Below are 24,445 nucleotides of genomic sequence, written 5' to 3' on the forward strand. Positions count from 1 at the left end.
CGCTGCTGTGAGTGTTTACATGATTAACATACAAGGATGCAGTTGATGATGCAAGATAGGGAAACGTCCAATCACTTTGCAGGCTTTAATTGTGTTCATCTACAATACAAAGAATTATCACACAGATCAAATGTACTATAATTATTGTTATTACAGTAATTAAAACACACAAAAGAGACGCAAGATGGCTACTTTGTGCATGTGAGATGATAAAATCAAGACCTTATTTCCAGAGCCTCTCATCCCAACAAAAAGAAAGGTATAAAATAACAAACTTCATCCGGTCAGTGAGTTTTCTTGGCAAATTCTTACAATATAAGTTTGTCAACGGGGGAAGTTGACAGGGTTTATGTTCATTATATTTTGATCAAACAACACTTTTCATGATTACTTTTGTTATGATAATTAAGTGGTTTCCAAATCCATACGCGCTCATTTGTGACGCTCAACCTTCAATCAATAGCTTTGTTTTTTCTACGCTTACAGCCTTTGACTGGTTGTTCCCCTCCCGGCCTCGTGGGGGCAGTGCGGGCAGCAATGCAGGTTTTTAGAGGGACGAGACAAACCGGGAAAGAGAGACGCGCATGCGCATCCAAAGGCTACGTCAGCTCTTCTCAGTTATCTGGCTGACTTAAGCTACGTGGCTCTCACTTTACTCTCCGCCTTTGGATAAAATACCACCTCACAAACAGGTACGTGATATAATAACACATTTTTAGCTTACTTATTAACAAAGTCCAGGTAAAACTGTTGCTACGCGTTTGAATTCCCTGTTTTTGTTAGTTTTTCAGCAAAACTAACCTCATTAACGTTACTGTCTGCTACAGTAAACTAGCCTCGGTGTAAAATCACTGAAAATGGACGTTCAGGTCACTTTGTACGGGCTGCCGGTGTCAATTCTACTTAATTATAGAAATACAAGTAAAGTGAAGTTAGGCGAATACACGGTGTTAGGTTTGCGATAAGTTTACATTTACGCCGCTTCAGTCAACGTCATCACTTCACACAGCCGGCCCAGATTGATACTATATGTGCTCTGACTGTTTTGTTTTTGATGTTTGATACTATATGTGATCTAACTCTGCTTTATGTTGTTTATGTTGTTCCTCTGCAGCCTAAACATGGATCAGGTTATGCAGTTTGTTGAGCCCAGCCGGCAATTCGTCAAAGATTCGATTAGGCTCGTAAAAAGATGTACGAAACCCGACAGAAAAGGTAAGATCTTTGTTTCACCTCTCCTTCTTCTGCTGTAATTCAAGAATAAACACGGTTTTTGACTGTATAATTGAAAAAATTAAAAACGCAATGTTACCGTTAAGAGTTGGCGTTTAAACCGGTTACGCTATGCATACAGGGAGTAGATTACGTAATACATCTTTTATTATGCGTGGTACATTAATAATTTCTTTTTCGTTCTCCCTCAGAATTCCAAAAGATTGCCATGGCCACAGCCATCGGCTTTGCCATCATGGGTTTCATTGGTTTCTTTGTCAAACTCATCCACATCCCCATCAACAACATCATTGTGTAAGTCAGCAACACATTATATTCTAAGGAAAAGTATCTTTGTCTCTGAGGCTCAGATAGATGGAGTATACAGCTACAGCTCTGTGTTGGGCAGCCAGTATTGTTTTCCCATATGCTTTGTCTTAGATGTTTAATTGTAAAATATCTTAGCATGTTTGTGCTGCTTATGCTCAGCTCTTTTCTTTTAAAACCTACCGTACACACAGCATAGTGTTGAACACTGAACTGATCCCGTCTGCTGGAATTCACCACAAATTGTTAATTAGTTTTATTCCATATTTCTATATGTGTATCTTGTGCACCTTCCAAAGTGTTACATTTTATTCTGAGTTTGTTAACCATTAGTTAAAGGGGTTTTGTTATTAAAGCAAAATGCAACAAGGACACTGATAAGATTCTTGGTTTTATTCTGTAACAATGGAAGATGTTCAATGCAGGGATTCTGCCATAATGGAGTGCAGCATCCTCGTTGTCTCTTGGCTCATAATTGTTTGCATCTTACAGTAACATGTTAACTGATAACCTTTTCATCTCCCCTCTCTGTTATTGTATTGAGATGAAGGTAAATTCACCGTTTTCACGCCATAAATTCTGTCTGTTTCTCTTTCAGGGGCGGCTGAACCTCGATCAAACGAAAGAGGAGAACTACAAACCCCTCAGAGAGGAGACGTTGGTGTGGAGCGGTGGGCTGGTGTGCTTGGGGACTGAAGGGATGTCATTTTTACATTCTGTACACAACATTTATATGTCACTGTGTTAATAAAACATGGAAACACATAGGTTGAGCTGTGCTTTATGACAGATAACATTCTCACTGGCAGTCAGGGCATTTGAGGCACAAAAAGTGTATTTTCATTATTATTTAAAAGCTGCTGGTTATTCAGACACATCAGTGGATTATTTTGATGTCTCGATTTCATATGAAACTAACTGACATGACTTTTTCAACCGTAATCATAGCAAACGGTATTGTTCAAGAATTAACCATATTTTTACAATCCATCCTTATTGTTGATGGCTGCAGGGTGACCGTGGTAACAGTAGAGTCAAAGGCACAAAGGCTGTGATACAAAACACACCGGCTCATCTCCACTGGAGAAAGGATGACATCATTACTGTTGATTGTGATTGAAATGAGGAGGATTATACATAGGATATCTGTAGTCAATACCTATCAACATGATTCATTGTGGTTCATCTATAAACCAACTAAGCATCACTTAACTTCTACATAATATATTGCTGCATAGTAAAAATCACAGGTAAAGATTTCATTTTTGGATCACATTCCCCATGATGGTTCTTGTTCCTTGCACTGTCAGGAGGTAAACTCATCCCTCCTAGGTCATTTCCTCTTCTCACAGATGCCCATGCTCCAAAGCAGAGGCTGATCCGTTGTCACAGTTACCGGCTTCCTGGGGTTTCCAGGTTCAACAGGCTCGTATGTGTTAGAGGTGCTCACCAGCCTCCCAAACTGCATGACGTCATTATCTGAAAAGAAGAGACAACAAATACATCAGTAACATGTTTACTTTAACGGGTAACACATGATTACTGGATCAATATATTCAGTGTGGAGTTTGTGTGGATGTTTCTTCGGCTCAGCAGCACGTAACGGCTTTATTTCTGACCACAGAAGCTTGAATCAGACTGACAATCTATGACCAGTGAGGCGACACAGGCACACACACGGAGGTTATTATGCTTGACCACTGAGCAACAAGCTGGCATCAAATCCTCTCACATGAATCTTACAAAGCCCGTGAACAGGAATGTCTAACCACTGACTAACCGCTTTATATTTGGAATCTTTATTAGTTTCATGCTGTATTTCACATTAATCTGGAGATGAAACGTGTCTGTGGGCCCTTTGTTGTGTCCAGATTGGGATTGATTCACTTTTAACAATTCCCTTTTTTTCTTTTTAACAAAGTAATCGTACATGACGGTTCACCTTGATTCATGTACTTTAACATCATCCAGGCAGTTTCTTCTGTTACAGTTCAACTAACTACAGATTGTCCGCTCTGAACCCATACAGAGCTGGAATGAGGCTATACTGACCTCAAGTGGTCAAACGAGGAAGTGACGTAAGAAGGCATTCAATTCAGTGAGTTATGAAAAAAAGCCAAGAATATAGGAATACAAATGATTGACATGCTTTATCGTATAGTTTAAAGGGCTGCACAGCTTTCTAACATACAAACCAAAGATCACATTGTTCTAAACAACTTTAATGAAACTGTGCAGCCCAAATTAATGAGGTAGTAAAGATATACAGTATTAGCAGGGTTATACCTTCAGGCTGTTCCGTCTCCACTTTGAAGCAATTTCTGATTCAAAAAACATTGAAAGTGAATTGTTGCCCTCCTACTGGCCGAATCTCCAGAATTGCTCTTTGATTATCTCCTTCATATTTAGCTTGTACTTATTTCCTGCTGGGGGGAGAAGTAATGATGTCATGTAGTCAGGAGTCAGGAGTCCTGCTGTGGCTTTGTTTGTGTTTCTGTAGAGCTTTCAACAACTCCACGTGTATTTGTGATCGTCTCTTGATAAATATTGTTGTTGCCTTTCCTTTTTTCTTGACGTAATCTTGTGCTTTGTTGGTGTCATTGGGGTCTGAGCAGCGTTTGGAAGCCGGTTGGAGGGAGCAAGGGCTGTTTAAGCACAGAATTATTGTTGTCACCGAGCGATATGAACACTGTCTGCAACAGGACGGGCCAGATGTGCTGTTATAGGGTTCGTTCAACTCAAACAAGCAGATCTCTGATCTCTGAGTTTTGAGTGTCTAACCACACCAGCGTACATACTAATGTGTAATATAGTACACAGCATAGTGAACGTGACCATTAAATATACATTTCCTGTTAGAAATACAGCTAGATTATGTTTCTGATACACACAGAGCAGACTCAAGTTTCAGAGTTCAAATTAATTCAGCAGAAATACTAAATTAATCATTCTTGTTGGAAACTTTTACTCCCCTCCGACCCCCATAGTCTTATAAAATGGAGTCCTATGTAAGCGTGGTTACATCATTAGTGCTAAAAGTCTTGCATACATATTAGTCCTCTGAAGTTATTTTGTGGGCTTCATTAATTATGATAGAACAAGATAATGGATACACTGAATATGCAGAAGAATGAAGTGGAAGGAGATTCATTCTGGGGCGGAAGATTTTAAAGTTTTTATATTTGTACTTTGCCCTTCAGAACACACACACACACACACACACATAACACAGGAAGTCCTATTATCTGACAGGAATAAAGAGAAAGAAGAATAAAGAGGGTAATTAGTCAATGCAAAAACAACAAACACTGCCCTTCAAACATCATGTCATCATCCCACACTATTAGACCAACAAACAGCACTTGCTAATTGCACTGTTTGAACATCCTTTGCCTGTTACAAACAAGAACAGTTTTATGAATATTCAAGTGGCGGGAATAGTATTGTTTTAATCGTTTCATGCGAGACGAGAAAAGAAACGCAGACGTGCAGGGGACGAAAACATCCATGACAAACACACCGGCTGGACTAAGAAAGTGGAGGGAAATGTGTGTAACTTGATTGGTTAGTGTGGAAGGGAAGTTGTCTCTCTGCAGGGGAGTTGCATCATCAAGCAGAGTCAGAGCAGCAGAGGCAGGACTCTTGCGTGGGAGCGTTCAGAGAATAGGCTCCAATCTGAATTAATGCAGTCCTCGTAGGTAACGTCTCCATTAAATCAACACGAACGGGGGGTTTTGGTGCTCGTACTCGTAGAAACAGCCAAATATGCAGTAAATGAATAGGATGTCCCCCTCTAACTGACCGCAGCTGTTCACGGCGTTAACAATGAAACAAGCCATTTGTCCTTCAGAGAGATGCATTTATAATAGTCTGATTAAAGTGAGTACACCTTGATGAGGTTTAATGAGGTCAGGTGGAAACAGACGAGAGGCAGGCGTCCTCCTCTTATGAGAAGTGACTCCTTTAATCATTACACATTATGCTTTTGTACCGTTACACACTGAATTTAAGATTATAGAGGACGTGTTCTTCTCTGTGTATCATGTCAGGCTGCTGCAGTGATCAGAGCGGCCACCGGGGGCAGCAGAGCTCCACACACTCCTTATACTGAACAGGATGACAGAGTAGCACCTACATCTACAAACTCTCTCTCTCCCTCTCTCTCACACATACACACACACAAATGCAAACTCTTTACTCTTTACCGAGCACAAAGGGGCTTTCAGATGGCTTCATTAGTAATCCCCTCCTCAAAGCTGATACCGATCAATAGCAGGCCCCCCGTTCCAGAGGGGGCCAAAATGAGCGTCGCACCCTCCAGTGATAACAATGGAGATGTTTGCTGCCTGTAATTGCATTTCCAGCGCCACAGCCGAAAGGGCCCGTCAGCTGTAAGTAGACCATATTTACACAACAAATTACCCAGGAGAGAGAGAGAGAGAGAGAGGCTGTGGAGAGAGGAGAGGGAGGTTCACACTCACACACTCACACACTGCGGTGGACAGGTTCAGCAGGGGAATTATGGGCTTTTTGGAGGCCATTTCTTTGGGGCGGAGATGGGAGCGAGGACTGCTGCTGTTTCTGTCCCTCTTTAGCGTTTGAGTAGATAGCTGCAGTTTGTGCCATGACAACTTCAAGGCGCTTCTAAACACACACACACAGCGGTGTCAAATTACTCGTGATTTATTGGTGTAATTACTGCACAAATGCAACCGCGGCCGAGGTAAATGTTAGGTACAGTCGCTGTTTGTGTGTATTTCTCAAGACAACGAGCGCACATATCCCGTAAAGCCCCGTGTCTTTCTGTAGCAAAGATGATTATGCTCTGTGAACCATTGTTTCCTCTTTTGCTTTATTAAGCAGGATAAACCTCTCAGAGATTATGTTTCCATCCCGCTCTCTCATTACACCAGAACCATAACTAAGCTCACTTATGTAAGGGGGAGAATCATTGTTTTACACCTCTGTGCCATCACTTCTGTGCTTCTCACAATTAACGTTACAAAGTTTGCACCTTTTCAGGAACTGTTTGAGAAAGTCACTGTGACCCCGCCAAATCCAAAACGAAAACGGAAATACGTGAATGTAATTTGCACGTTTGTGAAGTTAATTGAATGTGTGGTCTAATAATAATAACTATAAATGTGTGAAAGCATTATTATGGTCAACATTAGATTTTTGCAATTTTCCGTCACCTTCTGTGCTTCGCTCCCAAGGTGTCCCACAGGGTTCCGTACTTGGTCCTCTTCTTTTCATTCTCGACCTATCCTAACGTTCACAAACTCTAAATCCAAACATCATTATATGTAAACCACACAAATAGCTCCACCTTCTCTGCTGACAAAACATTAATCCATGCATTCATCACCTCCTGACTCAGCTCCTTCTAACGATGATACACAAAGGTTTCCATTGCCAGGCGCTCGTATATGTCACCGACCTGATCCACCACCACACTTCATCCGGCTTCCTCCTCTGTTTTTATTGCAAAACTAAATCCTTTACAAAGTCTTTACAAAACCACTGTTGGGCTGTAATGAGCCTAAACGTCTTTAAAGTTAGACAGTTAGACCGGGTGGGATAAGATCTAATGAAGAGGTGCAGGTCTGGTCCGCCACCTTAAATCTGCTGCACCATCTTGGGATGTCCACAGTTCAGATGTTAAACAAACTCTTATAAACTTGTAATGAATAAATGATGAGCCTGCAGTTGTAAGCATTTAAGGGACGGGAGATAAGAAGGTTACAAAAACAACACCAGGGTCATTTTGATTTTAGTTCAATCTATTAAATGTTGTTGATGTGAAAAGGGTCTGAACTCGTATCGTTTCTGACTGAATGCTCCAATTCCACAAACTCTGCGTGTGCATATTAAATCAGTGACCTTTCTCTTTCTCCACCTGACATTCTCCTTATATTAAAAAGTATTTATTGGCCATGAGATGAGCCAAAAGCATGCGCTAGCAGTGTTAATACCATCTGCTGTCTGTTGATAGCCGCTTCTATTAAATGTTTATGATGGCGCGGCTAAGCTAGTCCGAGAATGGGAGCGGACAAACACTGCGCTACTTTAAGCTGACCTTCAGATAAGCTGACTCCTCTGTGCTGCTGCCGCCGTTGTGGTATCAGTCCGTCAGATTTAATAAGCGGCAAGGTGGGTGTGGGTCTCTGTGTGTGTGTGTGTGAGGGAGGCAGAGACGCAAAGTGCAATAAGAGAAGACAAATGACAGGTTTTGATATTACACAGTGTGATTGTGGGGGAATCAGTCATCACTCAGGCGAAAGTGTTTGTTTGATGGAGAGGTTGAGAAGATAAACAGATGGAGCTGCTGAGAGTGTTCTTATGAACATGAATGTACTGTAGCTCCATGGAAACTTGTGTCTCCGTAGTGCGACTGTGTGTGACGGCATTATTCTACAAAGACGTGAGAAGTGTTAACTAGTCTTCTGTGGCATTGTTAGTTGGCGCCTCCATTGGGGGGGAAGTGGTGGCAGTTCACATCAGGTTTGTGTTCATTCCGTCGGAGCACCTGTGTGGGTGTGTGTGTGTGATGTGCACAGTGTCAGAAATCTACAGATCCATAAATAAAACCATAAAACAGCAGCTTTCTCTCCCGCTGCCCCGCAGCACAGCTACAGAATACATACACTTTTCATTTCCCCTCTCTAGGACCTTGGCGAGCCAGAGCGAAGGAGAGAGGGAGGAAATGAGATGGAGGAAAGTGTGGTACGGGCCGAGAGAGGCAGATGAAATATGTAGAAAGGTAAACCAGAAGAGAGCAAAAGTGAGAGAGACAGAGCATGTGGAGGAAGGGATAGGAGAGAGAGAGAGAGAGAGAGAGAGAGAGAGAGAGAGAGAGAGAGAGAGAGAGAGAGAGAGAGAGAGAGAGAGAGAGAGAGAGAGAGAGAGAGAGAGAGAGAGAGAGAGAGAGAGAGAGAGCGGGCGCGTCAAAAAGATAAAGTGCAAACAGATTAATCTCTCTAGACTGAAACCCTGGAAAAAGTGAAACAAAAACACAAGGGCAGAGTTTGTGGACAGAACTGACAGAGAAGGCAGAAAGGAATAGAAACAGCGGAGGAGAAGGTCAGGAAGACTGGCAAAGTCTGTTTGCCTCTTCAGAAAGCGAGGAAAGGAAGAGATCTTACGGTGGAGGCACAAAGAGGATGTCTGCCTCTGGCAGGGACAGTGGGTAAGACCTCACTGAACCAAGTTTGTCAGACACATCTATCTGTTTGACTACAAGATGAAGTACGCTGCTTTACCCTCCACTTTCCAAGCCTTTTGAAATGCTCTCTTCCACTATTTGCAATGCATCCGGAATACAGAAACCTCAGTCTGCACACAGCTGAAGGCTTAAGCTGCTGCAGCGCTTCATCTCAGCAGCTGAATAAAACTTTAGACAGTCCTGTCAACACTGTTTTAGACTACCCCCCCCCCCCGCCTTCATTCGTTTTCTTAGTTTTCCCACAGCTAAGGAAAAGGTTTCAAAAATCTTATCACAAATTGGGCTGCAGGGTTTGTGTTCCTGCAGTGTGCGACCAGACATCACTGCACAGAACCTCATTCCAAACATCAATAGAAGCAAAACGTTGGCTGCTTTGGTCAATAAAGCATTAGCACACGTATTAGTAAAGCCCCGGTGAAGCATGTTTTGATGTTTTAACAAAAGAGGCCGGTCGGCTGTTTGGATCTAATTGCATTCCGGCTTACGCCGGGGAAGGTCAGAGGTCAGGGTCAACTCAAGGTGAATGGCAAGGGGCTTTGCTTCATTAGCAGAGACACTACATCCACAGAATATGTTCCATCTTTTGAAAGTCTCAGCTAGTCACTCATGGATACTTAACAACTCCCACTCAAATGTATTCCCTCTTAATAATTCTTTATGCAACTAATACCGCGGAATATGTCGTTACGTCCTTATTAAAACTAACACGGCTTCATTTGCATGCAGCGTGGAAAGCTTTCTATTTCATCAACAACGGCGTGCTCTCATTAAAAGTAAGGGCAAGCCTTCAAATCTTCCCCCAAAGTTTACTTTCAATTAAGATTTCTCACTTGCTTTGGCTCTCTCCATCCATCTGTGCTCTCATGTTTGTTTTTCATCAAACACCGCACCTGCCCAGGTTGGCGTTTGTATCCGTGTGCCGGCGTGTTTCATGTTGCGTTTGAGTTACACACACATGCAAGGCTGAAACGCTGCATATGTACGAGGAAGTGAGTTTGTGAACCCCAGCTGGTCGGACATGTGGAGGTCCTTAACCGTGTGTGTGTGTGTATTATTTGGAAGTACTGGAGAGGTTCTGTGTGGTTAAACTGCTGTGTGTATGTGTGTTCAGTGGTGTTCCTTCGCTAGTATTGTGTGTGTGATGACGCCATAGGTTCAGAGGAACGGGGTTTGGAGTCTGAGTAGTGGAGGGCTGGCGGCTTATTTGCATATCAAACTGAATGGGGAGCGTCGCGGAGGAAAGCCTCTGTGTCAGCCTCTGTCTCAGCAGTGGGCTGACAGCCATTGTTCATCGTCCAAACTTTCTCTTGCTTTGTCACGACACAAATCGCACACGCGTGATTTACTACCGACACACACGGAACCATAAATCAGAGCGCGGCGAAACAGATGGCGTCCACAGCGAAACAAAACACAATCATATCAACAAAAAAGATGCATTCACAACCCTTCAGCCCCCCCGCCTCGCCACACACACACACACACACACATGCATGCACACGCACAGGAAGGGTTGAGCTGAGGATGACAGCTATTCAAATTTGTTGTTCATTATGATCCACGCTAAGCCGAAAACATCATGACAAAGTAGGTTTTACTCAGCGCCAACACACACACACTCGCGCGCCGTACAAGTGTGTAGCTGCAGGTTGAAGGCTTTTTTAATATTAAGCTGTCAGGCAGGAGCGGGCTGAGTCACAAAGAAATGCAGAAATGACTAAGGAGGTTTTCTGCACGCCTGCACATTCACACGCACAGATTATATATAAAGTGCTATATAAACACAGTTATCTATCATTAACAGTCATTATTTTTGTTGGGGGGGAGGAAGAGAGAATCAATAATTCCAGAAATAGCCCATGCAGCGCAAAACACTCACACACACACAGTTTAAAAGTTGCTTCTTGTTTTCACACTTTTGACAAACTCCGGCGCATAATCAGCAGCTCGTTTGCAGTTTCTCTGTTCGCTTCCAATTACCAAAAGCAGTTGCTGAGGTGAGGTTCTCGCCACTAGAAACTCTTCTTTTATGTATCTATTTTTAATTATCTTTACTTTTTTGGTTGGAATGTGCCATGAGTCGATACCGACGCGTCATCATCTGGGTAGAGACGAGCGGCTGCGTGTGTGTGTGTGTGTGTGTGTGTGTGTGTGTGTGAGCACGTGTCGTAAGGCTCATTAGGATGTGAAACGCGTGACATTACAAAGTAAAAGGCAAACCTCAAGAAGGAGCCTGAGGAACGCTGACAAATGCTGACTGGGTTCCTCCGAGATCACAGGACTGTCACGACGACATCAAGAGTTAATATTCACTTTAAACTGGCTGAGGCTGCGATGGCGACGGCAGATAGCGGATGGACAGATCTTCAAACGTGGCAGCTGAGTTGATGTACATGTTTATAGAGCATTTAGACTTTAATTTATCAGATTTAAACCAACCAATCATCTCCTCCATGAGCGTATTAGCAGTACGTGTTGGTGCGGGGTGTGTAGGGTGTGTAGGGTGTGTGGGGTGTTCCTCGCCGTCCTTTGTAAATGAAGTTATAGGCTTTTTTGAAAAGTCTCAGGCAAAGTTTTTTATCTCCTTTAGCTTTTTGCCTTTTAAAGCAGCGACTCAAACGCACTGAGCAAATCTACAAAAGGCAGACGCTGTAAAGACAGAGGAGAACGTCTGCTTTCAAAGGCGAGGAGTGAAAAACCAAAGGCTCAGGTTTTTTGATGTGCGTGCAAACACACAAGTCCTTAATGCGACGCTTAGAGTGAGGCGCTCATTAGACTGTAGTAGCTCTCATCTGTGTGTGGTATGTGGACTGAAAAAGGGAAAAAGTTGAGCTTATTTATGCACCGGTCTGTTTTTAGTGCATATGTATTGAGATGAAACTGCTTTTTTACGTCTACAACTCTTGGTGGTCTAGAGTCAAACACTGCTAAACATTATAATCAATGTGAATAAATCCATAAAACCAGAGGGCCTGCAGAGCCTGCACGGCTTTCAAAATAGCTGCAGACAGAAATGAAACGTCCGCACATCCGCGTGTGTGCATGCAGAGGCACAAAACGCTCACGAACATCTCTCACACACACACACACACACACACACACACGCACACGCACACGCACACGCACACGCACACACGCACACACACACACACACACGTACACACGTACACATGCACATGCACATGCACATGCACACGAGTCCAGTGTGAGCTGAAGGTTGCTTTGCCACTGTGGAGCGTGTCAGTGATTTCCAGTGGTTAACTCCTCTCCTACTTTCATGGTTGCGGAGCCTCAATGACATCCCTTTATGTCAGATTAACGTTACAGTGGATATTTGCAGTGGGCGGTCCGCTGCCATTCATTTTCTGGGGTGGGGGGGGGGGGGGTAGAGCAAGGGCAACGGAATGCACAGCGGCAAAGAAAATGAGCAGGGAGAAGTCGAGGTTAGGGCTCCTTTATGCAAATGAATTGGCAGCCGTATTAAAGTGTTACTGCAGGGAACGCCGTTGGACAGTCGGGGGCTTGGCCAACAAGAGCCGGTCTGGGTTTATGTGCCTGGCCGTGACCAATCAACAGTGCAAAGAAATCACCCTTATACTGCATAATCGCCAGTATCAGCAGCCTAATTTGAGCTTCTATAGGAACGGATGTGAATAAATTGTCTGAGTCTAAGTCTGCCGCTGCTTCTACTGCATATATTCAAACTTGCTTGAATGTGCAGGTTATCGGCAGACATTGCAGTGTTTTCTTCAAACTGTGTAAGGACGATTATTTAACACAAAGCTCGGCTCACCATTACTGAGTCAGCTCGCTTTGACATTTAAGCTTTTATCTTGTGTCACTCTCAGAACCAGCGGCCGTAATGGACAAGCTGCACTTTAATGCACACGCTGCAGCTTTACAAGTACAACCAAAAACATTACACACATCTGGCGTTAGAAGCCTTTCCCGGGGTTAGTTTAGTTGTAGTTCGCACAGTCGGTTTGTTTTCAACCGCCCAGGTGGACTCGCATCGTAATGTTGGACAGGGCTAAAAGAACCCAGATCATTAACTCGTGGTTGATTTTGATGTCTGGCGTGTTTCTCCCTGCTGCTGTATTATTTGGTCGGAGGGAAAGGAGCAGACACACCACTTGACATTCAGAGTTGGGACAATTTGCAGAAGAAAATGAGTGTGTCTGGTGTAAACAGTGGATAAGGAGAGCTGAAATGAACAAAGGGAGTGGAATCATTTGAAAGGAAACCTGAAAATGTTCGTCAAATCCATATTGTGTAACGTTTCTTTGCGGTAGACGTGGGCGGAGGCAAACAACGGGCTTGCTATGATTAGAAACACTAATAAGAGTGGATCTCTCAAGTAGGAGAGAAGTGAAGTGCCTTAGATAGATAAAGTTAACATCAACAAACTAATGATTTACATTTCTACCCTTTTATCTGAGATGTTGGTTTGATACCGGGCAGCTTGATAGGGATTTAAACGCTTTGCTCAAGAGCACGTCAGCGGCACGTGCTGAGGCGTTCGTTCCTAAGCCGGCGTCCAGCGTGATTCTGACACATCTATCGCCGAGAACTAAAAAACGCTCATTAACCGATGATGGAGCAGAATAAACAACTTTAATGCGGCGAGGGAGAGTTAACTGTGTTTCTACGATCCCCATCACACACTGTATAAAGCCGACATGCTCAACATACTGTAGGTTGGACCCGCTTTGAGAACAACAGATGGGGCTGCGTAGATATTACACCTGCAGCGCTGTATATTTGCTAAACTGCGCTGTCAACATTTGGTTCATTAAACGTTCCTGCTGCAAAGATTAAGCTGTAATCCTGTCGTTACCGCCAAAATGCCGTCATAAATCATAACGGCGCCAACGCGTAAACGCAGAGGGATGCAAGTTTTTCCAACACGTCGTGGAGCGTATGCCCCCGCTGAAGTACACTAAAACTGGAGACGGAGCCTGTAAACGTCCACATTATTAACTAAATCACTAATCTATAAATGCCTGAGTCGTCCCGTCTCCTGTAATCCGATAAAAAACTGAAACAATAACACAGTGGGTAGAAAAGAGGACCGCAAACCAATACCTTACAAAATGAATACATAAATATTGCGTATTATGTACAAGCTGAGTCACTGTGCCGATAACAAATTCTCTAGTTTGAATCGATTTTACAGGCCATGAAGTAGCTTTGCACACTTTTATTTACCTTATGCAAATGGAGGCACGTATCCATAGTTACAATTCAATTCATACCCCACTGAACTGCTTTTACAAGGACTATAAATTTGCATCATAAAGTACCTTAAATAAAATAATAATAATAACAGACCTTTCTCGATATGGACTTTGACTTTTTTTTTCGCAGCGAAAGCACAATAGTAACTAAACAAGATCGACGACGGCTCTTTGTTTCAGCCGGCGCGGTGAGTGAGCACGCACAGCTCCGGGGCTCCTACCTATAAGGAAACGCGACAATTATTAATGCTACTATTGACACAGCAGTGTTTAACCGGTTTAGCTCCCCCGCTGTGAGAGACGTCCACACATTACTCACCTAATTGGATAATTACAGAGGCTGCATTTAATATATTTGGGCATATCTCCCCTGGCTAAAAGAACACGAGTCCATAGAGAACTGGAATCCATAGATGCTCTGGAAACTGCCCAGTCTACTTATCACATGTAATTGAAGGAGCGGGGGCGTGTTGCTATCTGTACGTGTGTGATACATTAACATAAATCAAAAGCTCTTTAATGGGAAACAATTTCAGGGAGGGAATAATGCCCCAAGGTGCTGTCTGACTCCCAACAACCCAGCCAGCATGCATGAATACAAGCGCGGGAACACACCAACACACACACACACGCAAACTGTATTTACTGATGAGGATGGAAATGAATGAAACATGCAGAGGGTTATAAATCACTAAGCTATTCCAATATGTAATGACGCGAGGGGACGAGACGGCACGGGTGACAGAAAGCAAAGAGGAGACCGGCGAGGATAATAGGAGGCAGAGAGTTTTTAAGGGTAAAGCAAAGAGACACAGTGTGGGTGTGTGTGTGTGTGTGTGTGTATGTGTGTGTGTGTTATGAATTCCTGGTCCACACGGCCGGAGCGGTCGTTCCTCCAGCCTGGCCGGTGCTCATTACCGCACTGCACAGTCGTCCCGTATTGCCGCGGCCACACAGCGGACTTCATTAGAACACGGAGCGCTCTCACTCTACTGTACATTATCTTTACTACAATGCAGTCACTTCATTATTTAGTAGTGCACACCCCACCTACTTTAGTATGATTACTGCAGTGCAGCCCTTTTTTCCCTGTGACCGCAGCCACAACAATGACTCTCTGAAGCCACACAGAGGGCTTCAGTGAGGAAGACGAGCTGAGGGCTAGGCTGAGTTGTATGGGGGATGTAGAAGGAAGGCGGAAGTGTGTGATTTGACTAGGGGTTAGGCCAGGATTAACCCGTACTGCAAGTGCTCCTCTAGTGTGTGTGTGTGTTTCTGATAATAACTTGTGAAAATGTGTCCATGAGTCTCTTTTGTGAGACAGGAGCATTGTGTATCAGCACATACGTAAACAGCCTTTGTGGGGGTTGATGGTCTGTTTACAAGTTTTGATTTTGGTGACTCATTTGGTGACTCAGCGTCTACAGCGATTGTTGGATCGGCGACGCTTTGTGCAGCCAATCACTGAGATAGCCAGCTCGCTTGAAGATGACAGCAGACATCAAAGTTTGTCGCGGGGTCGTGTTAAGCAGAAAGTGACCGCGGCTGATTACCATCCGATACCAAACCCACGGCAAAGCGTCGTTAGCGAACTTCAAACAATCGCAGTCACAACAGCAGAATCTGCCGCTCGCTGACAACCTGTATCAGCTTCTCTGCAGACCGTTGCTGCCGTGACCTTCAGGAAATGATTGGTATCAGAAGTATCTCTCGTCCTTACCCAGAGTCTTGTGTTTAATTGACAAGCCGATGCTTCTGCTAGCCACAGCACATTAAGGTTTGATTAAGGTTAGATGCCTCTCTGCCATACACCCTGTTCTGGACATTGTAACACTGCTCAGCCTTTAACAACTTCACTATACAATAAAATGGAAACGGAGAACAAAACCCCCCCAAAAAAAGCAGAAAAGATAAACAGTGTGAGATTAACAAGAAACACGGATGAAATGAAAAACGGGCTCCTTGTGTAAGATAAGTATTAAAGAAATAGAGGATAGACAAAATAGGCGACGCGACAGCCAACCGATATTGGACAAAACAATATGAAACAAAAGAAGAAATCATTACTATACAGCAAAAATATAAAATAAAAACATAAAATAGCCTTTGCAGAACTGAGATTTATCCTCCCAGCCTGAAGTTATAGTTATAAAAGCAGAATTCACTCCATTTGGACAGCTGGAGCTCATTCCCACAGCAGGATGAGTTTGACAAACACCTTGGAAAAAATATCCTCACCTCATACAAGTGGAGGAAATAAATAAATAAGGGAAGACCGGAGGAAACACAAGCTGGGGGTTGGATTGTTCCATCTGGCCACTGTGGGCAAACTGGCTGTACTACACTCCCCAGTATGGCTCATCAGATAAAGGGCCTGTAAAGAAACCCCTTAGTTTCCCCCTCATCACGAAGCCATAAACGCTAGATTTGTATTCTCTTAAAATGATTTACTGTAACCGAGTGACTCAGGCGGCGGGGCGGCCCTCCTGCTTTGAGTCGGTGCCGCAAACATTGACGCCAGCCTGTGAATCCCAGATGAACGCACAGCTGAAGACGAGAATGTCAACCGCACTGAGACGGCGGCCGGCTGACAAAGATATATTACTGTTTATTGTCTTTCTATCTAATGATATTGTTACAGAATTCTCATAGGAGGATAAACGCCGGTGCATCTGCATGAAGGATAACGAGACGCAGCTCGCCATAATCTGTCTCTAAATATGTAATACCTCATTATTTGGCAAGTGGCTGATACTTTCTTGGGGTTTGCTGAAGTAAGTTGCTGTCAATGTGATGAGAATGACCTGAACAGGTAATTAGCATGTCATTAAATGTCTCCTTACTGAGATGCAGAAGGACTTGAATAGATGGAGAGGACACTTTGCATTTGTCTTTTAAAGAGGAAATATGCTAGATTGGAAGTGAGAACATTATTGTGCAGCATCCACTTGTATCTTTAATTACATTCCACTGAGATTCTTTCTTCTCTCAAAGCCTCACAGTTTTCATTTTACTAATCAACCCTGCATATGCAATCTATTCCAGAGAAAGTACACTTAACAACTCTTTGTGAAGACACGTGTATATGATTTCTGGATTAGAGCGGAGACCGTATACATCAATAATTTAGATATACTAACACAAAACACAAACCCATTGTTTAATTATCTTGGGCCGAGAATATTCCAGCTCCTCTAGAGGACATCTTTGTTCAATAACTCATCCAGAATTTGCACACCGGATCAAAGCAACACAAATCACAACAGAATTTCATATTGTTGGAACTAAAAGTTTTAACAGGCTCTGGATGCGAGCGAAAGTCTCCTTTGGGTGAACATGGCTACACTGGCTGATGTTCCAAAGCTCGTTCTTTATAGACAGATTGTGGCTTTTTTTCATCAGAGGAAGACTTTGAACCTGAGAGCGGGGAATCATTTCAGTAGACTACTAAAGAGTTTTTAGTGTCGCCCGAGACTTCCAAAATGGCGCAGAGCTCATTTTGGCTTCCCCAAAGGAAGCTGCGTCATAAACCTTTGCACAGATGGAAATTGGTACAAACGCACACATGTAATTAATTTAGACTTAACACAAGATGAAAAGAGCCAACAAGCACACACACACACACACACACACACATGCACATAACACCTACCGCTTTCCAAAAATGAGTATATTGATTTAGAGATTCGTTTTTATTTCTTCCTTTCTTTCTTTCCACCCCAGAGGGAAATCACAACATTCACCCCTCTAATTATTTGTGTGATTAATTATGCATCTTGTTATTGCCGGCTAATCTGCATGAGGATCTCATGTATAAATGCCCTCTCATTACTATGCGAAAGGTCACTTCACAGGTGTGTGTGCGGAGGGAGGAAGTATACGACACATTGTAGCCTGGCAAAAAAAACAAACAAAAAGATTATAAGACGGGGATTAAAGCGCACACGCGTGAGACACGTGTACAAACTAACACGGGGGCTCGTTCCCAAGAAACAAACGCACGTGGCACGGACAGAGAACACGCTGAGGTGAGAGTGGACACCCGCCACGAAGCAGACACATTATGCAGGCCTACTGACAGAAGGTCCAGGTTCACCTTCGCCTGGGTAGCGGGGAGTTCTTGTGCCAACTCATTAAGAACACAGCTGGCTGGAAGGCTTAGGGACACCACAGTGGTCCAAAGACATATTACTGATTACTGGGTTTTCACACAATGTTTGGAAGTAAAAAAAGAAGAAGCAAATACTCCCGTGTTTAAGGTAAATCTGGAATTCTACAAAATGAAGCCACTGGATACTGTTTGTACTACATAAATGTACTATTTTGTTGTAATGTTAGCAGCAAACCTTTATGGACGGCAAAGTGACTCACATGGAGGCAAGATGTTTTGTTATAATCTGCAGCAGCTAAACATGGAGCTACTGTTTCTCTTCCACTGTAAACCCTTGTTTACTGTCATTTGGTGGAGCAGATGGTTGGTTTAAGTTTTCTAGGACAAAACACATTTTCTCTATAAATTAAACATGATAGATAACTCAGCCACTTGATTATTTCTGTAACAAAATACCATAATGAATAGAAGGAGCCTAAGATGGTTGATGTAAGGTTGTGAAGTGAAGTGATGTGTGTCAGAGCTACTCACTGAGGTTCCATTTGAGTCCAGTGGTGAGCGTTCGACAGGGTCCCCCTACTGGGATGAGGCCGCACCAGTCTCCCTCCAGGCCAGTGTTCACCCCCAGTCTGTGGCTGCCCTGCGGACACACAACGCGAGTGCGAAAACCTTGTGTGAATGTGTGAGCGAGAGACCGGCGGCGGCAATGAAAGGAATAGACAATGAGATCAGGAAAAAAAGATCAAAAGAGGGAACAACTTTGACAAAACAAGCACATAGACCGGTCTTATAACTTCCTTAGCCTCGGCCCCAGATGAGAAACTTAAGCATCTCCACCGTGGGACTCGTAGCTCATTAAAAGAAATTATTGCTCTTGTCAAACTGAGACCCAAAAGCAATCCCTGCGACCCATTTTAACTTCATACCCCATAGTTAAAAAGGATACCATGCCAGTTTGAATTATAGCCTTTTACAGTATGTCATTAATAGTCAAACAAGTTTTACACAGACAATCCAAGTTAACCAGGAGACGGGCTGTCTGAGTCCGAGTGAATACTTCATTTGAAAGCAGTGGAAACTACAGCGTACAGGGATCAGTTATGCCAACAGTAATTTGTTTGAAATAGTTTCTTACAAGGGCGACTGGGAACAGACTGAGGAGAGTTCAGAAAAAGGGTTTTGTGAAGAAAATGATCATGGACACATTTGAACATTTACAAGGTGGCTCGCCAAGCTGAATTACGACTTTCTCTGATTACACAGGGGATAATAAAGCTCCATGCAGGGACAGAAAAAGGTCCAAATAAAGTTCCTTGTCCCTTAAAACATAGGCATTCATCAAAATAGCTCAAATTTAGGCGTCTGCAGTCAAACATAAACACACACACAGATGCACAGTAGACTCCACAGTGTTGACATGTTTAAAGCTGCAGAACCTCTGCAGTCAGAGGGACGAAAGGAAAGGAAAGGAAAGAGGAGATTCTAACCTGTTAGACTGTGGGACATGTTTCATCTTTAGCAGGTTAGGGACCTTCCCCGACCGAGGTTGTTTTCTATACATAAACATTTGTATGCAGCCTGGGCAACCTATGGACCTCTATATGGAGTGTTTATCTCTAAGAAGTTGCCAGCTGGCTGTTTGGACACATTTATACTCTATGTGGAAGGAAAACAAACATGGAAATTAAGAAAAGAATAATCCCACGTAAGCAAGTGAGGGACTTGAAAGTGCTGACGTGAAAATGTTGTTTTGGCGCCGCGCAGACACGTCAGAGAGTTTTATTCTTCTTCATCTGGGTACATTATTTATTTTCCGCTTGAATGTCACCCCTGCTAACTCGCTCCGGCGCGGCAGACGCCCGAGCCGAACAGCGAACGAACCTCAGGTAACGCACTTTATCATTTAAATCAGCTCTTGCTCTGACAAGTTTCACTCCCCCAAAAGGGCACCAGGTAAACAAGGTGGCGGGGTTGACCTGTGTGTATGTAGTGGGGAATGATTTATAGTGGGTGTACGGCTGATACAGCACTGTGCATCATTTCCTGCCACAGAGACCATAACATTTGCAGGGGCTCGACTGATCTGAGTAAATTTAGTTTTGCCGGTGAGACAGCAAGGGAGAGAGAGAGAGAGAGAGAGAGAGAGGGGGAGAGAGAACGAGAGACAAAACGCTGGAAGCAGGGGTTGTTATTTATTTTTCTAAAACCCTCCGATTACTTTGGGACCTACTCTTATTAGAACATCTCCTTGTCATGTAACAATGTAAAATAAATCGGCCTGCGGCTCCGTCTGCATCCCTGTAGTTTCGCAAAAGACATCAGAATTATGTAATATCCAGGGGCAACTACAGAAAACATATTTCTCAAAGACAGCAGAATAAAAACTCACGCCGCACAAACTGATCAATTCAGTGTGTGTGTGTGTGTGTGTGTGTCTCTGTGGCTCTAAAAGGTGTTGAGGCATGTTTGAGCCAAAGCTGATTATGCTGAAATATGTGGCTTTAATTGGTACATAGCTTGGTAAGGTCTTTGTAAGTATCCTGACTGAGCTTCATCTATTGAGAAGGCGGAGTTGGTGCTCATCCAGGTGATGTACAGCGTTCCAAACTGACAAATTTGCATTACTTGGAATCTCAAGTGTTAATTAGTTGCGTTCACATGCGTCTGTGTTTTCGGATTACGCCGCCCGAACTCGGAGTACAGTACAAACACTTCAATTACCGGTGTAACTTGAACAAACAACGTGGGGGCCTTTCGGAAGGTTGCGTTCACCTTCGTGTACGAACGTCTGCGTGCATCAGTCGGCGGCGAATTGGCACCGCATTGACAAACGAGCTTAATTTACCCGCGGTGAAGTAAGATTAATTGGAGGTGTCGAGGTATGAAGCGGCAAATGACAATGACAACGCGCCTTTGGAATAATCATGTGAAGTAGAGAGAGAGAGAGAGAGAGAGAGAGAGAGAGAGAGTGTGTGTGTGTGTATGAAAGAGAGACAAGACGGAGAGGTTTACGTTGTGTATTACCAGGCATCGTCAGGAAGTGTGACGTTTGCTGTTTGTCCTGGAAAACAGGCGAAAAAAAGGAAAGAAACCTACTTTGTGTCCAACTGGCTGCTGCTCAGCCCACTTCTGAACTCAATCAACTGAGGAGCTTGAGAAAGTGGATGGCGTGGAGGGAAAAACAATTTGGGAGCATCAAAAGAGACTCTCTGTCATGCACAACAGCAAATTGGGGCAACATAAGAGCAGAGAGCGTGTGTGTGTGTGTGTGTGTGTGTGTGTGTGTGTGTGTGTGTGTGTGTTTGTCTGTCTGTTCTTGAAGTGATTACTTAACAAAGAAGCAGAGTGTTCAAGTCTCCAATCAAGGTGGAAACAGTTTTAGCAGCACAGTTTTAAAGGAGAACAGAAAATGAAGAGAAGGACTGGGAGAGGCATGATTAGGAGGCGCGGGGGGCAATGGTGATGAGGTTACAGAAGCACTGAGGGGTTGCATGAACGCCATATGTATATTTTTCATAAGCGTCCTGACGATAATGAATTTTTACAACCACAACAGGCAGCTTAAAGACGCACTGCAGCACTAAATAAACTCAGTTGAGTCGCGTCATGTATGGTGGCGGCTCAGTGATGCACTTACGGTTCTGAGGAGACACGCCAGGCTCGTCCCCTGTATGATCAACAGGGGGAGCCTTGTCATGGACAGAGAGTGATGGAGGGTCTCGATTGATGCCATGGTCTGGTCCAACCGGCCCGCGAGACCGCCTAGCGTCACGATGGCGTCCACCTTGAGACACGGAGACAGAAATCCTGTTTTAAAATTCCGGACCAGTTGAGCTTCTTTGATTTGACGGGAAGGGAAGTTTATTAGCTTATGGCAAGGTGACAGAGGCCGGGACTGACGAAACAACAAGAGGAGGAGCGAAAAGAAGCTATCAGACAACAAACAAAAGAAAATGGGATGAAACACACACCCTGAGGGGAAGGAATAATTAAAGAAGCGGGGATCACAGCATTAATTCAGGCCTTTACGACGGAGGTAAACCTCTTGTCTTTGAATGAAAAAGGTGAACACAGCAGCAAGCCAAGTCCTAGTTAATACAATTCCAGACATCTATTTCCTCCGAAGCTAAAATACCTCTTAGCTTTGTATTATATTTATAACTCCCAGCTCTTATTTACCTGTACATGTCCCCAAACAGTCAGAAAGCAGCCGGCTGACAGGCTTAAAACCCGGCAGAGTGGAGCGGGCAGGCACAGTCAGAGGCTGACAACTGATAGTCACATGAACATAGAGAGGTGAACCAAAATAGCATCAATCACACTCGCTCCACTTCCATGTTTCCACTTTCTTCCTGCTTCCCTGAGATGTATAAGTAAGACAGTAAACAAATATGTTCGTGTCAGAAGTCAAATTATTGTCTAATGCCTTTGTTGATGCTGGTTGCCGCTGCCGCAAATCATCGGGGGTGAAACACAGTTCAAGTAATCAATCGTGTAATGCAGTCAGGCTGGTGCTGAGATAAAAGTCTGTCAATTGCCTTCAGATTGCTATTTCACCTCTACATATTCAGAAAAAACTTTTATTTAGTTGCCAATGTCCTTTAATGTTCTAGATGTGCGTCACAAGCGCTCATATTACTGCTGATTTGTTTCATGGTAGCAATTTCTTGTATATTAGCCAGTTGAGATTACAATTTTGCAAACTGCCACAGTGTCACATAGCTACTTAAGAAACGCATTTCAATTTTCCCTTCGCTACTTTGAAACACCACAACCAGCTTCTTCATCATATTATAAGAGTACATTCAAGATTTCCAGAAGCGACGGTCTCAGATCCCCTGCTGTGCTGCGGTTTGTTCCGTGAGGGCGTCAGACTACTGAGAAAGTCTTTATGGAACTGAATGTATCTGGGCTATTAATGTCTCCCCTCTGTAGCTCCTTCAGGGGAGGGAAACCGAGGGCAGAGCTCCGGGTTATTTCAACATCTGGCTAACGCCCCCGCGTTCCATCGCAGACGCGTCGCGTTCGCGGTAAACAACAAGGCTTGGTAAACAACAAGGCTTGGTAAACAAACTTCACTGATGCTGTATGCGTGTGTGAACTATAGCTAACAAATTGGTCTAAAGAGAAAGAAACACTCGCAGTGAAATTGTCTCTTTATATCCAACAAGGTATATTTCTTTTCGCAGACGGTTCATTTGCTATTAAAACAGACATCAAGTATTTAAACTAGCAAAACGCGTGTGTCAAGTCTGTCAAATTAGAAACGCTATCAAGGTCTGGCATCTCATCGCAGAATTGTTTTCCTTTTTGTTTTTCTCTCCTACCTTCATTACTATTTATATCTCGTGATTAAACCTTATTAGCAGAGATCAAAAAGGAACAAATTGTAACAGTGATGCTCTGATTAGAACAAAGAACAAAGCTTGTTTTCATATGGAAATGACAGAAAACAGAGGCAAAAGTCACTAGAAAGGTTTCCCCCTCAGATCAGACGTTAGCAGACATCTCTCCGACGCTTCTGCAGTCTGGGCTACATTTGATTGTTTCCTATTTCATGTTTGTTTGCCGCAAGAAAATCAACAGTGCGGGCAGAATGTCACAATTGGATGTAGCATATTTAACAAGCTGGCTGAGCAGATCCGGTTGCTCCGTCTCTCCTCCCCTGATTGGTTGGGGGGGAGTCGGAGCGACGAGCGGCGGATTGGAGATCAACAAAAACATCACGTCCCATTATGATGGATGATGGACCGATAACGAGAGCGGCGATGAGTCGTGTTTCCGTGGACCCGGGGAGGGAGAAGCTAACTAGGAAGGTTGAGGCTTGTGAGAAACACACACTCACACACTCACCCACTCACTTTAATCCTGTGATAGAAATTTTGGGGGGCTGGCACTCGACGCGATGAGATAAATTCTCTAAATGGGATGCTAAGCTGCGTGGAGGGACACATTCAGAAGTTGAATCAGCTCAAAGACGAGCACACTGCACCTTAATCTGCAAAGCATTCTGTTGTTATTCATTTTAAGGGTGCAGATGAACGAGAATTACTTAAAGTGAGCAAAAAACGGAGCGTGATAGGAAATTATTACAGAATTCCTACTTATACAGAACCGACACCTACTCGCAAAATGTTGACGGGAACAAAAGGTCAAACGGGCTCGTAATTGGTGAAGGAAAGTGTGTGTGTGTGTGTGTGTGTGTGTGTGTGGGGGGGGGGGGGGGTGCTGGCAAACAAACAAAAAAGCCATCGTCGGCGACTTGTGTAGAGCGTCGAAAAGCGATTGCATGCCTCCTCCTATCTCTCGCAGGCAGACAAACAGCCTGTGCCA

At 43.7% G+C, this 24,445-nt stretch overlaps 2 protein-coding genes across 7 annotated transcripts in view; one reads left to right on the plus strand and one right to left on the minus strand.

Annotated features, from left to right (window-relative positions):
- Positions 1-559: 559 nt before the first annotated feature.
- Positions 560-2,304, plus strand: sec61g (SEC61 translocon subunit gamma). The gene is made up of 4 exons (XM_076158255.1): positions 560-692; positions 1,115-1,215; positions 1,425-1,527; positions 2,138-2,304. The coding sequence occupies exons 2-4, from the start codon at positions 1,122-1,124 to the stop codon at positions 2,145-2,147; spliced, it is 207 nt and encodes a 68-aa protein (XP_076014370.1). The 5' UTR covers positions 560-692; positions 1,115-1,121; the 3' UTR covers positions 2,148-2,304.
- A 510-nt stretch (positions 2,305-2,814) lies between these two features.
- Positions 2,815-24,445, minus strand: part of tpk1 (thiamin pyrophosphokinase 1) — a 43,177-nt gene continuing 21,546 nt past the window's right edge. For all 6 annotated transcript variants that reach the window (XM_076158249.1, XM_076158253.1, XM_076158250.1 and 3 more), the window contains exons 8-10: positions 21,750-21,896; positions 18,644-18,752; positions 2,815-3,018 (exon numbers count right to left, since the gene is read on the minus strand). In XM_076158249.1, coding sequence (XP_076014364.1) covers positions 2,873-3,018; positions 18,644-18,752; positions 21,750-21,896 — 402 coding nt within the window. In that variant the 3' untranslated portion in view covers positions 2,815-2,872. The remainder of the gene's footprint in view (positions 3,019-18,643; positions 18,753-21,749; positions 21,897-24,445) is intronic.

Source organism: Genypterus blacodes, unplaced genomic scaffold (genome assembly GCF_046128005.1).
Source record: "Genypterus blacodes isolate CSIRO-AG114 ecotype Tasmania unplaced genomic scaffold, CSIRO-AGI_Gbla_v1 ptg000076l_1, whole genome shotgun sequence".
Taxonomy (NCBI): Eukaryota; Metazoa; Chordata; class Actinopteri; order Ophidiiformes; family Ophidiidae; genus Genypterus; species Genypterus blacodes.